This window comes from Peromyscus eremicus, chromosome 9 (genome assembly GCF_949786415.1).
Source record: "Peromyscus eremicus chromosome 9, PerEre_H2_v1, whole genome shotgun sequence".
Classification (NCBI taxonomy): domain Eukaryota; kingdom Metazoa; phylum Chordata; class Mammalia; order Rodentia; family Cricetidae; genus Peromyscus; species Peromyscus eremicus.
Genome location: NC_081425.1, coordinates 44546018 through 44558228, shown reverse-complemented (window position 1 = coordinate 44558228; position 12211 = coordinate 44546018). Strand labels below are relative to the sequence as shown.

General features: G+C 45.4%; 1 protein-coding gene across 1 annotated transcript in view; it reads left to right on the top strand.

Moving 5' to 3' along the window:
• Positions 1-10706, top strand: part of Enox1 (ecto-NOX disulfide-thiol exchanger 1) — a 562855-nt gene extending 552149 nt beyond the window's left edge. The window contains exon 18 of the mRNA XM_059273297.1: positions 9742-10706. Within this exon, the coding sequence (XP_059129280.1) occupies positions 9742-9873 (132 nt within the window). The 3' untranslated portion in view covers positions 9874-10706. The remainder of the gene's footprint in view (positions 1-9741) is intronic.
• Positions 10707-12211: the final 1505 nt, after the last annotated feature.

The window sequence follows — 12211 nt, the reverse complement described above, 5'->3', positions numbered from 1 at the left end:
AACCATAAACTAATCTATTCAGAAATGTTATTACGAAGGGATGTTGACTTTTATTGTATGTGTTTTCTCTACTTACTGGGATTATTTTTATCCTTTGTTATATTAATGTGATAAATTATATTTAATGATTTGTATATACAGACTCACTCATAACTTCATCATTGTCATGGTACTCAGCTTTCTGGTGTGCCGCTAAATTCAATTTGCTAGTATTTTGTTAAAAAAAATTGCAGCAGTGTTTATCAGAGATGTTTTCTTTCTCATCGTGACCTTGTGAGGTTTTGGTAACAGGATAGTGCTGGCTACATAGAATGAGTTTGCCAAGGTCTTTGGATTTCAGTTCTTCAGAATAGTTCAAGATGAATCAGCATTAGTACCTCAGAAGTTTTGTAAGACTCAGTAGTAAAGCCATGTGACCTTGGGCTTTTCCTTCATGGTAGATATTTTAGTATGGATCTCAGCTCATTGCTTGTTACTGGGTTAGTCAGGTTTGTGTCTTGGTAGTAGAAATTTGGTGGGTCACTTGTGACCATTCTCCTCTTAATTGTATTTAAACTCACTGTATTGTCTTGAATTTCATGAGTTTTTTGTATAACCAGCTTTTGAGTTCTCTGTAGATATTCTGTTTATTTTAATTGCTCTGGAATGTGCTCCAGGAGAATTTTGAATTTTTCCATAGTCTGTGTTCTTCCACTGAGATTTCTGGATATGGTGGATCAGCTGCCACTGCTTTCGTTGGGGGAGGGGGGGGTCTTCTCAGAAAGTGGCTCTCTCTGATGGTGGTCTCAGGATGTCAGTTTGTTACATAATGTTGGCTCTGAGTTTTGTCTGGCCAATTTAGACTAATCTGCTTGTAGGTTCTTTGGCTGTGTTTGGAGTCTTTGGCCAGTTGTAGTCTGGTGATACAGAGACACTCACTAGCCTCAGCAGGCCACACACAGTGAGCACACAACAGTTCAGGCAGGTGTGATGGAGCTTGGAAGGGCCATGTAATGGTGTCCCCTGTTGAGCTCTGGGGTTGGTATAGACCCAGACCCTATGTGAGGAGAGACAGAGGCAAGAACCACGGCTCCCACTCTGGGGTGCCCATACTCACGCCTGACAATAGTGGGTGGTGTCATTAAGGTACCTTGGCTGAGAGACATTTAAATGGAACAGCAGTAGGAACTGAGGTTCTTTCTGCTGCCACTTGGGAACGCCCACCAGCAATGGGACCTCCAAAGCTTCTGTCTGTGTATGCCAATGACAAGACATTTCTCCCCTCTGATTCCCTTCTTCTGTAATGCCCCCCGGGTAGTGGACAGAAGCTGGGCCTCAGCCAGAGCCTTCCTTCATCCCAGTATGCTTAGGGTTGGGATAACTGCCTAGCTACAGTGTGCCAGGCTGCCTCAGACAGCCCTGTGGTCAGAATAGTGCTCTCTCCTGCTGTGGTAGTGAAGGTGCCTGAGAGCCCGGTATGAGGGCGGGCTGTGGGAACCACATGGACACCTGCTCTCAGTGGTAGGATGAGCCTTAATCCACATCATGTAGCCATGGTGAAATCCCTAGGACCCCGAGGGCAGTTCTAGCATAGAAGACAGCAATATAGTTCCCTCAGAAAGGAAGGACCCAGGGACTCCCTTGGCCTGCACCGTTGCCCACACGGTCCTCCGTCTCCTCAGGGAAATTCGCAATAGTGCTGCCAAGTGTTCTCCTCAAGCCTGAGGTAAATGTATCCCAAAGGACAGGCAAGCTGCCGGGTGCCACACATCCTCTCTAGCCCAGTGAGCCTACAGGGATATTTAGGCTTTTTAATCCAGCATTGCTGAATTCTAGAATCCCATGTCTTCAGAGCTTTAAAGAGAGAGCAAAACAATAAGAGGTTTGCCCTCTAAGTATTCACGAGGGCTTTGTCTCCACGTCAGTTGCCAGAAAGGCACACAGTCCTGGATCTGCAGGCAGCCTGGGGATGCTGTGGGTCTCCAAGGCGGCAGCCAGGCCCAGCGGCCTCCGGTTAATCAGAATGGACTGGGAGTCGTGGCCCTGTGCAGAGCCTTGGTTACTGCTGCGTTACGGCGGCATGGCTGTCCCACCACCACAGAGCTTGCCGCCTCTAATAAAAACGCTTTGTGGAGTTTCCACTCAGAGCAACAGTTTCCTTGAGGTTCGACACCAGCAGCAGCAGCACAACTGTAAGCCAGCATTTAGAGTCTCTTCACCCCTCTACTGAGGGAAGCAGGAAAAGCAGGCCTGGTGCAGGCCTGTACCGTAACTGCTTTTCCTAGCATTTCCCCGAAGGCTGCTTACGGGAATGAGAGTGATTGGGAATGGAAGGAAGGGCAGGAGAATTAATTTAAATTATGCTGGCCATGTAAATTGTTCATGGCTCCTAAAACCATGTAGCCCAATAATAGGCCATTTTCCAGTTAAATATTGTTCTTGGTAATGACATTCGTGTGCCCCTCCCCCCACCCACTCGTCTTCTATCAGAAATGTGAGACCAAGTCAGACAGGGCAAGGGCTTCAGGAGGCTTTGCTGAATCTTCAGAACAGACAAATCCATTTGACCAAGGGTTCAGTCACCTTGGAGTGGATGGAATCCCAGCTGTGAACCAGCCACACCACCCTCCCCATCCCACCCCCACCCCCACGGGATGCTAAGCCACACAGACACTGGAGTAGAGCTGTGGCAACTGACTGTGTCCTGCCTTTCTTCCTTCGCTCCCTCTAACTGCTCACACAGATGGTCTAGAGCAGTGGTTCTCAGCCTTCCTAATGCTTCGACCCTGTAATACAGTTCCTCATGCTCTGGTGACTCCCAACTGTAAAGGTATTTTGTTGCTACTTTATAACTATAATTTTTGCTACTATTATGAATCAGAATGTGTAAATATCTGATAAGCAACCCCTGTGAAAGGGTCATTTGACACCCAAAGGGATTGCAACCCACATGTTGAGAACCACTGGTCAAGAGGCTCTTCTCCGATTTACAGCCTGTACCCCAAACTCCTAGTGTGGAAAATCTGGTTCCAAAACAACAGACCCATATGACAACAGATGCTGCCAGATGCAGGCAGGCCTGCCTCTGTGGCAGGACACCACATCAGCTTGGGTGCTCAGATGTAGGTGAGCATTTTTCACCCAGGAAAGATCATCGGCATTTTAAAAAACATCCCTCTGCACATACAGAATTTCAGCATCTTTCTAGTTTCCAGGAGATCCTGATTTTGCCTTTAATGGCTCAGTGTTCTCTCCTGGACTGTTGGCGGATAGCGAAGGTGGGTGAAATGTTCCTAGTGGAATGTTTAAATTTCCCACATGAATACTCATCACCATGATATATATGCTGCTGTTAACAGCCAGCTGTCACCGAGCATTAATGAACTATTGCTAAGACAGACTGTAATGAATGTGCTTTTTAGATAGCATAGCACCTCCAGAAGGGAATAGATTCTCCACTTGACTGCAAAAGAGGGAAAAAAAACAAAACCTCAACAGCGAGGAAGCAGAGAGGGTTTCATGATGCCCAAACAACACTAGAACATGTCAATCTTTTTTATGTGGTTATTCCTCCTGTCCAGGCGGGAACAGGGCAAGCTGCCAGCATACAGCAGACATAAGCTAGAGTTCTGCTCTCAGAAAGCTTATAGTTGAGAAAATGGTGTAACACATAAAAAAAAATAAGAGTGCCTGACTCACATGCACAAGGTCCTAGATTCAATGTCAGCAACCCCACCCCCACCAAAACGTATTATTAACGAACTTGAAAATCAGACATGAATGAATAAAGTACCAACTTGGGCAAGGTGAGATGCAGTCAGAGATCTCAGAACCCGAGAGAAGAAGAGCAGCCTGGAGGCCAGCTCTGGCCAGAGCTTTCTTCTGGGATGTGAACCAGTGTGGCATCTCTTCCCTCCCTTCTCTTGTTGTTCTTCCAAGTCCTCTCCTCCTCTTAATTCTTCCTCGTTTATCTTTTCCTCCTCTGAACCTCCCTTCCTCTTCCATTTCTTCCTTCATTCCTTGTAAATCCTCCCTTTTGCTCCTCTCCCTTCCTCGTCTACACTGACTACTCATCCTACAGTGTCTGTGCTTGCTCGTACCATGCTTGATGCGGGAATGAACACCATTCACACCCACTCTAAAGGTCAAAAGCCAGTGTGTCCTGTGGAAGAACAAGGGCTTTGTACTTGGCCTGGCTGGCTCCCCAGCCATAACACAGCCTGGGCTGGCAGCTTCTCGGCGTCCCAGGGGAGAGCCCTTCCAGCCTGCCTTACCTGACAGTATAGGACATACCGTCGCTCCATCAAGGCCTCACTGACTTGTGTGCCTGTGTCTCCAGGCCTGGCGAGGGGGCTGTAGGCTTGAGGTAGCACCAACAGAGCAGGGAACAAATGCAGCCAATCTCACAGGTTTCCTCTGTGATGTCACACCATGGAAGCCCCCGAGTTATTACGGATTTTCTTTTCACCTGATTCCTTTTGTAATACTCGTCACAGTTCACACCTTACTGAAGGAATAATTATCAGAAGCCTGAGAACATCCTGGTAGGAAGAGACATTGTGAGAGGAAAAATGACAAGAGAGAGGAAAAATGACAAGAGGTAGTGACTTAGTAAGGAGGAGGAGATGAGGTAAATAAGAATACTGCTCATTCCCAAGTGCAAAACATCCTAAAAGCATCACCAGAAGCTGGGAAAGGCCTGAAAACCATCACGCTGGCCTACAAGCAGCTTCTCATCATCTTCCCCTGATGAGCATGGTGACTGTCTTTAGGAGGAGTCTAGGATGGTGTAAAAGCCCCTCATATGCTAGCTATACTGGGTGGGACTTCATTTGCTCTGCCCCATCACCATACAGCAGAGCCCGGCTCTTGGCTGACACTACCAGCAGAAATGATAGTTCACTACACTTGAGAAGCTGCAAGTACTTTGAGACTCAGTTTCACTGCTCCCGGGGAAACTCATTTAATGCCTTTCCACCTCAGTTTAACTGTCTATAGTTTTTTGTGTTCCATGTATTGACTACATGGCCCTGGAAGATGGCACCGTGGGAAAAGGCACTCGCCACACAAGCCTGATGACTTGGGTTCTATTCCCGGACCCCACATGAAAGTAGAAGGAGAGAACAGATGATGTGAAGGTGTCCGCACACTTCCACATGCACACTGGCTTTTGTGCACCCGCATAAGTGAGAAAATAAATAAGAGCAGCATGGAGTAAATAGTACTTCAATTTGCTTGCCATTCATTTTCTACTATAACAGTGTACCCAAGGTGCCTCAGTTTGAGCTCTGTGCCACAGCCCAGCGCATGGGCAGGTTTTGAATGATTCACCCCAGAACTCACACTAACAGGAGAAGCCAGTGCTCAGATCAAGCCCTCGGAGCATTTAGTGAGTTCCTTGCCAGTTAATCCCCTAGTCTTATGAATGAGCAAACAGGTCCAAAGAGAGTACAGTACCTAGATGTGAGTGTTGGCCATGGCTGCCCATCACCTGCTGTCCCTTTGGTTGTGATTTCTGGGGTGGTGCTCAGCAGCATGGAAGTGTGTGTACTGGCTGGTTTTGTGTCAACTTGACATGAGATAGTCATCAGAGAGGAAAGAGCCTCAGTTGAGGAAATGTGATCCAGCTGTAAGGCATTTTCTCATTTAGTGATCAATGGGGGAGGGCCCAGCCCATGGTGGGTGGTACCATCGCTATACTAGTGGTCCTGGGTTCTATAAGAAAGCAGGCTGAGCAAGCCATGAGGAACAAGCCAGTAAGCAGTGCTCCTCCAGGCCTCTGCATCAGCTCCTGCCCTGCGTGAGTTCCTGTCCTGACTTCCTTTGATGATGAATATCAATGTGGAAGTGGAAGTCGAATAAACCCTTTCCTCCCCAACTTGCTTTTTGGGTTATAGCATTGTATTGCAGCAATAGAAACCCTAAGACAGTGTAGGTGAGCCTGATTCATTTGGAGTTCTCAGGGTTTGGTTGTTGGTATGGACATCCATCTACCAGTATTCACCACACAGAAGTCCAGCCCTCCTTCACACAGTCCCTCACTGCCAGCATTACCTCATGAGTACAGAGGCATGACCAAAAGACCATTGTTAATCCTTTCCATGCAGCCTTCTGATAAGAGAACGGCACTCCAACTGTAACGCCTGGACCCAAGCCAACCCCACACTCACTCTGTGGCTCCCCCTGACCAAGTTACCTGACCCCTCAGTTTCCATATTTGTAAATGATTGCCTACCTCATGAGAGTGTGGTTAGAATTATAGAACCTTGGGGTGTTTGGGTTTTAAAAATCTGGTTCAGCAGATGCAGAGTTCCACAGCCAAGCACTGGGCTGAGCTCTGGGAGTCCTTCTGAAGAAAGGGGGAGGGATTGTGTAAGCCAGGGGTGTCAAGGTCATGATGGAGGAACCCACAGAGACAACTGACCGGAGCTCATGGGAGCACATGGACTCTGGACTTTGGGAGCCTGCATGGGACCAACCTAGGCCCTCTGCATGTGTGTGACAGTTGTGTAGCTTGGTCTGTCTGTGAGGCTCCTAGCAGTGAGATCACTGCCTGTCCCTGGCATGCTTAGCTGGCTTTTGGGAACCTATTCCCCATGCTGGATTACCTTGTCCAGCCTTGATGCAGGGGGAGGAACTCGGTCCTGCCTCAACTTGATGTGCCATGCTTTGTTGAAGCCCATGGAGGCTGCCCCTCTCTGAATGAAGATGGAGGAGGAGTGGATAGGGAAGGGGGTAGATGGCAGGCAAGGAGAGGGAACTGTGATCGGTATATAAAATAAATGAAAATTTTTAATTAAAAAAAAATTTGGTTCAGTCATTGTTAGACCTTCCCAGGCAGCTGCAGAGTCGCGACATGTGCTTGCTGTTCCAGTGCCACAGCCTCCAGAGTAGACAATGTCTCCACTTGCTTGTTTCCCTCCTTCCTAAGACTTCCTCCTGGGTTCCCCAGGGAGGGGATGGTTACCCTGGATACTAGCTATTGGCTAACCCCACGCTGCCTCCTCACTGCTGTGGCCTCCACTTGATCTGAGGGGAGACGGCCCATCCAAAGAACGATGCCCGAGTTTGACAGGCATCACCTCCTATAAGAGAAGAAAGGAGTTTGTGAAGGGAACAACATATCTGAATAGAGCCTAACTGAACTGTTTCTTGTGTAAAATAAGGAAAAAAGATTTAGAAAAGGGAAGAGAGAACTTGTAAAGGGGCAACCTGGCCTCATAAAGCATAAAGATACCGTCTTCAGCATGAACTTTGGAAAAAGGATGTTGAAAGTGTTCTGGACTTGCTACTCTTCCAGAATATTTAGGCTCAGTTCCCAGCACTCAGGTGGTGGCCACAGCCATCTGTGACTCTAGTTGCAGAGGACCTGATGCCCTCTTCTGGCCTCTAGACACTGCATGCCATGTAGTGCCCAGACTTAGCAAGCAAGACACTCAGACACGTATAACTTAGGTTGTTTTGTTTTTGTTCTTTAGAGAAGAAATGATTGCTGTGAAGAGGTAGACATAACTGGCCTGATTTAAACAGTATGTGACCTGTATCAATAGCAACAACACAGATTACTCAGCTAACCTGTACAACCTTCATGTTTTTAGGTGTGTCAGTTAAGTAAAGGAAATGTCTCATGGGCCTAACACTGAGTTTGGCCACATATCTCCTGTACTCATCTCATGTGGCCTTGACTGTAGACCTTGACCTTCTGTCACAAAACTTCAGACACTAGCATTATTGTTATCCATGTACTGGATGGAGACAGAGGGTGTTTTTTTGGTTTTTTGTTTTTTGTTTTTTTTTTTGTCTTTTATTTACTTCAATTACCCCTCCCAACCATGCAGGAAGGTGATAGTTCTATTACACATGGAGGAACTGAATGTCATGGGTACTAAGTGAGCTGCCCAAGACCACGCTGCTTGAGGCTTAGCCCAGAGTCCAATCCATGACTGCCTGACTGAAGCCTCTCAGAAGACTTGCTGGGGGAACTCGTTAAAAATAGATTCTCTGGGCTACATTTCCAGAGCACGAACCCAGGGTCTCCAGAGACGCAGCTAAGGAAGCTGCACTCTGAACAGGAGCCCCAGGTGGCTGGTGTTTCACAGCAGTGCCTTTCTTGCCTGGCTGGCCACTCCAGCTGAAGAGCAAGCATATAAAGCAGACCCGTGTCCAGGCCCAACCCACATGCCCAGGTCTCTCTCAAGCTGTCTTTGATATCAGCTACACATACCTCATGGAGTCTCATGGAAAGAAGTGAGGATGTGGAAGAATGTGCTCTTCCAGTGCCCATGGAAAGGGGGTACTTTGCAAGGTCACTGTGAAAACAGTCTGTTTGGTGGCTTTTTGTGAGTCTAATGATCCTTTTCTCACATGGTTTTATGGTGCAATACATTCAGATTTCAAATTATTCACACACACACACACACACACACACACACACACACACACACACACACACCAGACTACAGTCTATTAGGGGATGGAGAGATGGTTCAATGGTTAAGAGTACTTATTGCTCTTCCAAAAGACCTGAGTTCAGTTTCTATTACCCACAGCAGGTGGCTCACAACTACCTGTAACTCAAGCTCTACGACCAGACACCCTCCTCTGGCATCCCCACACACATGCTATACATACACACATATAAATACAAGTAAGTATTTTTAAAAGAATATAATCTATTTTACCTTTCAGAAATGCCTCTTTAACTAAAATTTTACAGTGTAGGCTTAGGAATATTGAATATATATGGAATGTTTTCCAGGTAAATGTTAAATATGGTTGATTTGACATTCTCTTAGAAGATAGGCCAAAAAGAGAGTCTTAATATTGCTAAATGGGAAGTGTAGACTCTACAACAATCTCTTTGTGGCAGTTACACCATGAAAAATGATAATCACTTTGATTCATGGCACAGTTCTCTGTGCCCAAATCTGTGCTAAGCCAACAGCTTTGACACCATCCTTAAGTTTTACTCCCTTCCGCTAAGGCTTAAGGAGACTAATTATCTGTCTGAGGTTCATTTAACTCTCAACAGCAGCAGATAGGAGTTTCAAACAGAGTATCAGCCCCCAAATTAGCCATATTGGTATACATGTTCTCACATTGTACACCAGATTAGGACACAATCGAGAAAACAAGAACATTGACTGTGCTAGGCAAGATCAAAGTTCATTCGTTCTTCATTTAAAGCAAAAGTCATTATTAAGGTAAGAAGTTCCTGCTTTTTAAAAAGAAAAATCTAAGGAAAATTTTGAACTAAAACACTTGTCTAGACATGGTGACTTTTTTTTTCTTTAAATGACTGGCTATCAAGATTTTCACTGCTATACACTTGAGGTTTAGTCTTCATTTCTAAATCTTTATCATCTTTAAGAGAAAGAGTTTGAATAGCAAGAAATCCACCCTTAAGGCCTCTGGTTCCCAATGAGCTACAGAAAGTTTCTGCCCCAGGCAGGTAAGGCTGAGCACAGCAGTGGTGGGGATTTGTTCTGAGTCTTTCATGTCAGGGAAGGGTAAGACATGGCTCTGCCGGTGAGGCATCTCTCCAGCTACAGGAAGGGTGAACCCAGAAACTCCTGGCTCACCCCACACCCACGCTGCCGGCTGCTCATGGATAGGGCAAGGGCCCAGCACTTCACCCTCTTGCTTGACAGCCCAGGAGAAAACAAAATGTCTCAGTGGAAAGTGGGGCTTGCCTAGGTCTGTCCATTTCTAGTTTTCAGGTGGGCTCCTTTCCCAAAATTGACTCCTCTTTCTTCCTAACAGATATCTGCCAATGAAATCGAAATGCTTCTGATGAGGCTGCCACGCATGTTCAAACAGGAATTCACTGGTGTGGGAGCAACGTTGGAAAAGAGATGGAAGTTGTGTGCCTTTGAAGGAATTAAAACGACCTAACTGATGGCCAGGAAAGCTGGAAATGAAGGGGTCCGAAGCCAGCCAGGGCTGGACAAGAGAGGAGCAGGAGGGCTGGGGTCGTCCAGCGTGGGACCTGTGTGGAGCCACCAAAGCCTTGTTCAGTGACATCTGTGGCGTTTTCTTGTGAGTGGAAATGTAATTGTGTACCAGTTCCTTAAACTAGACGAAGCCTTATACTTTGCTATGACAGACCTGTCCCTATGAATACCGAGCAATGATTTCAATGACCACAAAAATCTCAAAATAGGCATTGTTGCAAAGTAGAACACCGAGCAAATGCTTAAAGTTAATGGCGGTGTAGCAATGGTGGTTGCTAGGCTACAGAGTTGTATATGTAATATATAGTTGAAAACATTAAGTGACATTTTCCTGAAGGTCTTTCTGTTAATAAAACAAAAAACCAACAAAACAAAACAAAAAAAACATAATTTTACAGTGGGAAAAAAAATCATACCAAAAGAAAACTTGAATATGTGTCTGAACAGTTATTGTATTTTGTAAATTAAGTTATATGCTGTTCCAGGGACTTTTGCCTTATTGCAGAGGCAGAAAACTATGATTGGACTCCTTGAGAATGCTTTATCAAGGATATTATTTTTCTAACGTAACAGTTCTCCATCGTGCGTTCTTTTCACATGGACTGCATAACAATTTTCATAAAATGTGACTAGAGGGAAGAACTACATCTGCTGTCCTGTGCTTGGTATGTAGCATTCAGGTTTATGCATCGAAAACCATTCGGAAAATATTCCTCTTACAAATTTTATAGCAAATATATTAATTTTTTTCAATAAATCTTGACTTCTACCATATTGGTTTTGTGTAATTGTTTTGGTTGATACGTTTTCATTCCTTCTTATAAAATCCTTTTCTCATTTTTTAGTCCTGTGTACTAGACCAGCACTTTAAATGTATTCAATAAGAGACAAGTGACGCTAAGAGAAAAAGCATTACTAAAAATAGAACACATACAGTCGGTGTTCGGAAAGTGCAATGCAGGAGAGAATCTAGTACTGGGGTGGATGTGGCCAAAGGACCAAGATAAAAGCATCTCAGTGTAATCACCACCAGACTTACTGTGCCTTCTGTCCTGTGGGCAGGCACTGAGTATCCCGTCAGCTCATCTTGTCTCTGTGGGATGTCTACATTTGTGTATCTTCTGTAAAGCATGTGTTAAGAAAGGAATGGAGTCAGTCACACAAAAGCCCAGCAATTTAAACAATCTGGTCTTTCCTTCTTCCTTTTTCCACCAAGTAGAGGAGAATGTGGCTTTGAGTTCCCTTTCCTTCCTGCTTTATTATATAAAATCCCCAAAAAGACAAGTATTCAAGATATTAATTTTAAATGAAACATTTTCAAAAAGACAGCCGAACAATGAATGGTCTTTGAAGTCATGAAAAGATAGTCATAATTTCCTATCGGACGTCATTACCCTCAGGTTCTTTTTATTGAACCCTGGAAAATGAAGGCCCTTATCATAACTCCCACAGCATCTACCCGTGTGTTTTGTTCAGGCTCAGTGCCAGTGCTGTGTGTGAGGAGATGAGTGAGGAAAGACCTCCTCTCTCCTTAATGCACTTGGAGTTCAGTCTGAAACAGAAATTTCCCCCCAAGTTTGTATATGTGAGGTTCGTGGCAAGGAGGACATGAAAGGGATGCTGTAGGCATCCAAGCAAATGCCGTATCAACTGGGCATGGTGGCCCATGCCTACAATCCCAGCACCTAAGAGGCTGAAGCAGTTGGATTAAAATTTTTAGGGAAGTCTGCTGTACATAGTGAGATCCTGTCTCAAGAAAGCAAACAAAAGCAAATCCTACTATCCCATTAAATACTGGTGGCATTCCCTACACCTGATGGTGCCCGTGGCCACCATCATCCTGACAGATTCCTGGACCATGACGGTCAGAAAGCAGAAGACATCATTTATAGATAATGCTGTTATAAAGCAGCCTAAGGGGTTCACCTGAAAATGGGGGGGGGGGGATTCCACACAGATTCTAGTCACAGTGATAAATTGTTGAGTAGGGATGCAGAGGAGGGTACCACAACCTGGCTGGTTCTGACTACAAACATGGAGTGGTTTTCTGCATGCTGCATGCTTCTGAGCATGTCCGGGACTCACACCATGCAGTGAGACTGCACAGAGTGGAAACTGTAACTCAGGCCCTGAACTTAGAAGTGAGTCCGGGGGAATACACTCACATTGGTCTGGGGTCTCCATGTGTTTGTCATCCCAATTTCTTTAATCCTGTGGTAACACTATATGAAGATATTATTAAATTATTGTCCCCTTTTGTCACGTATGGAAAATGAAGC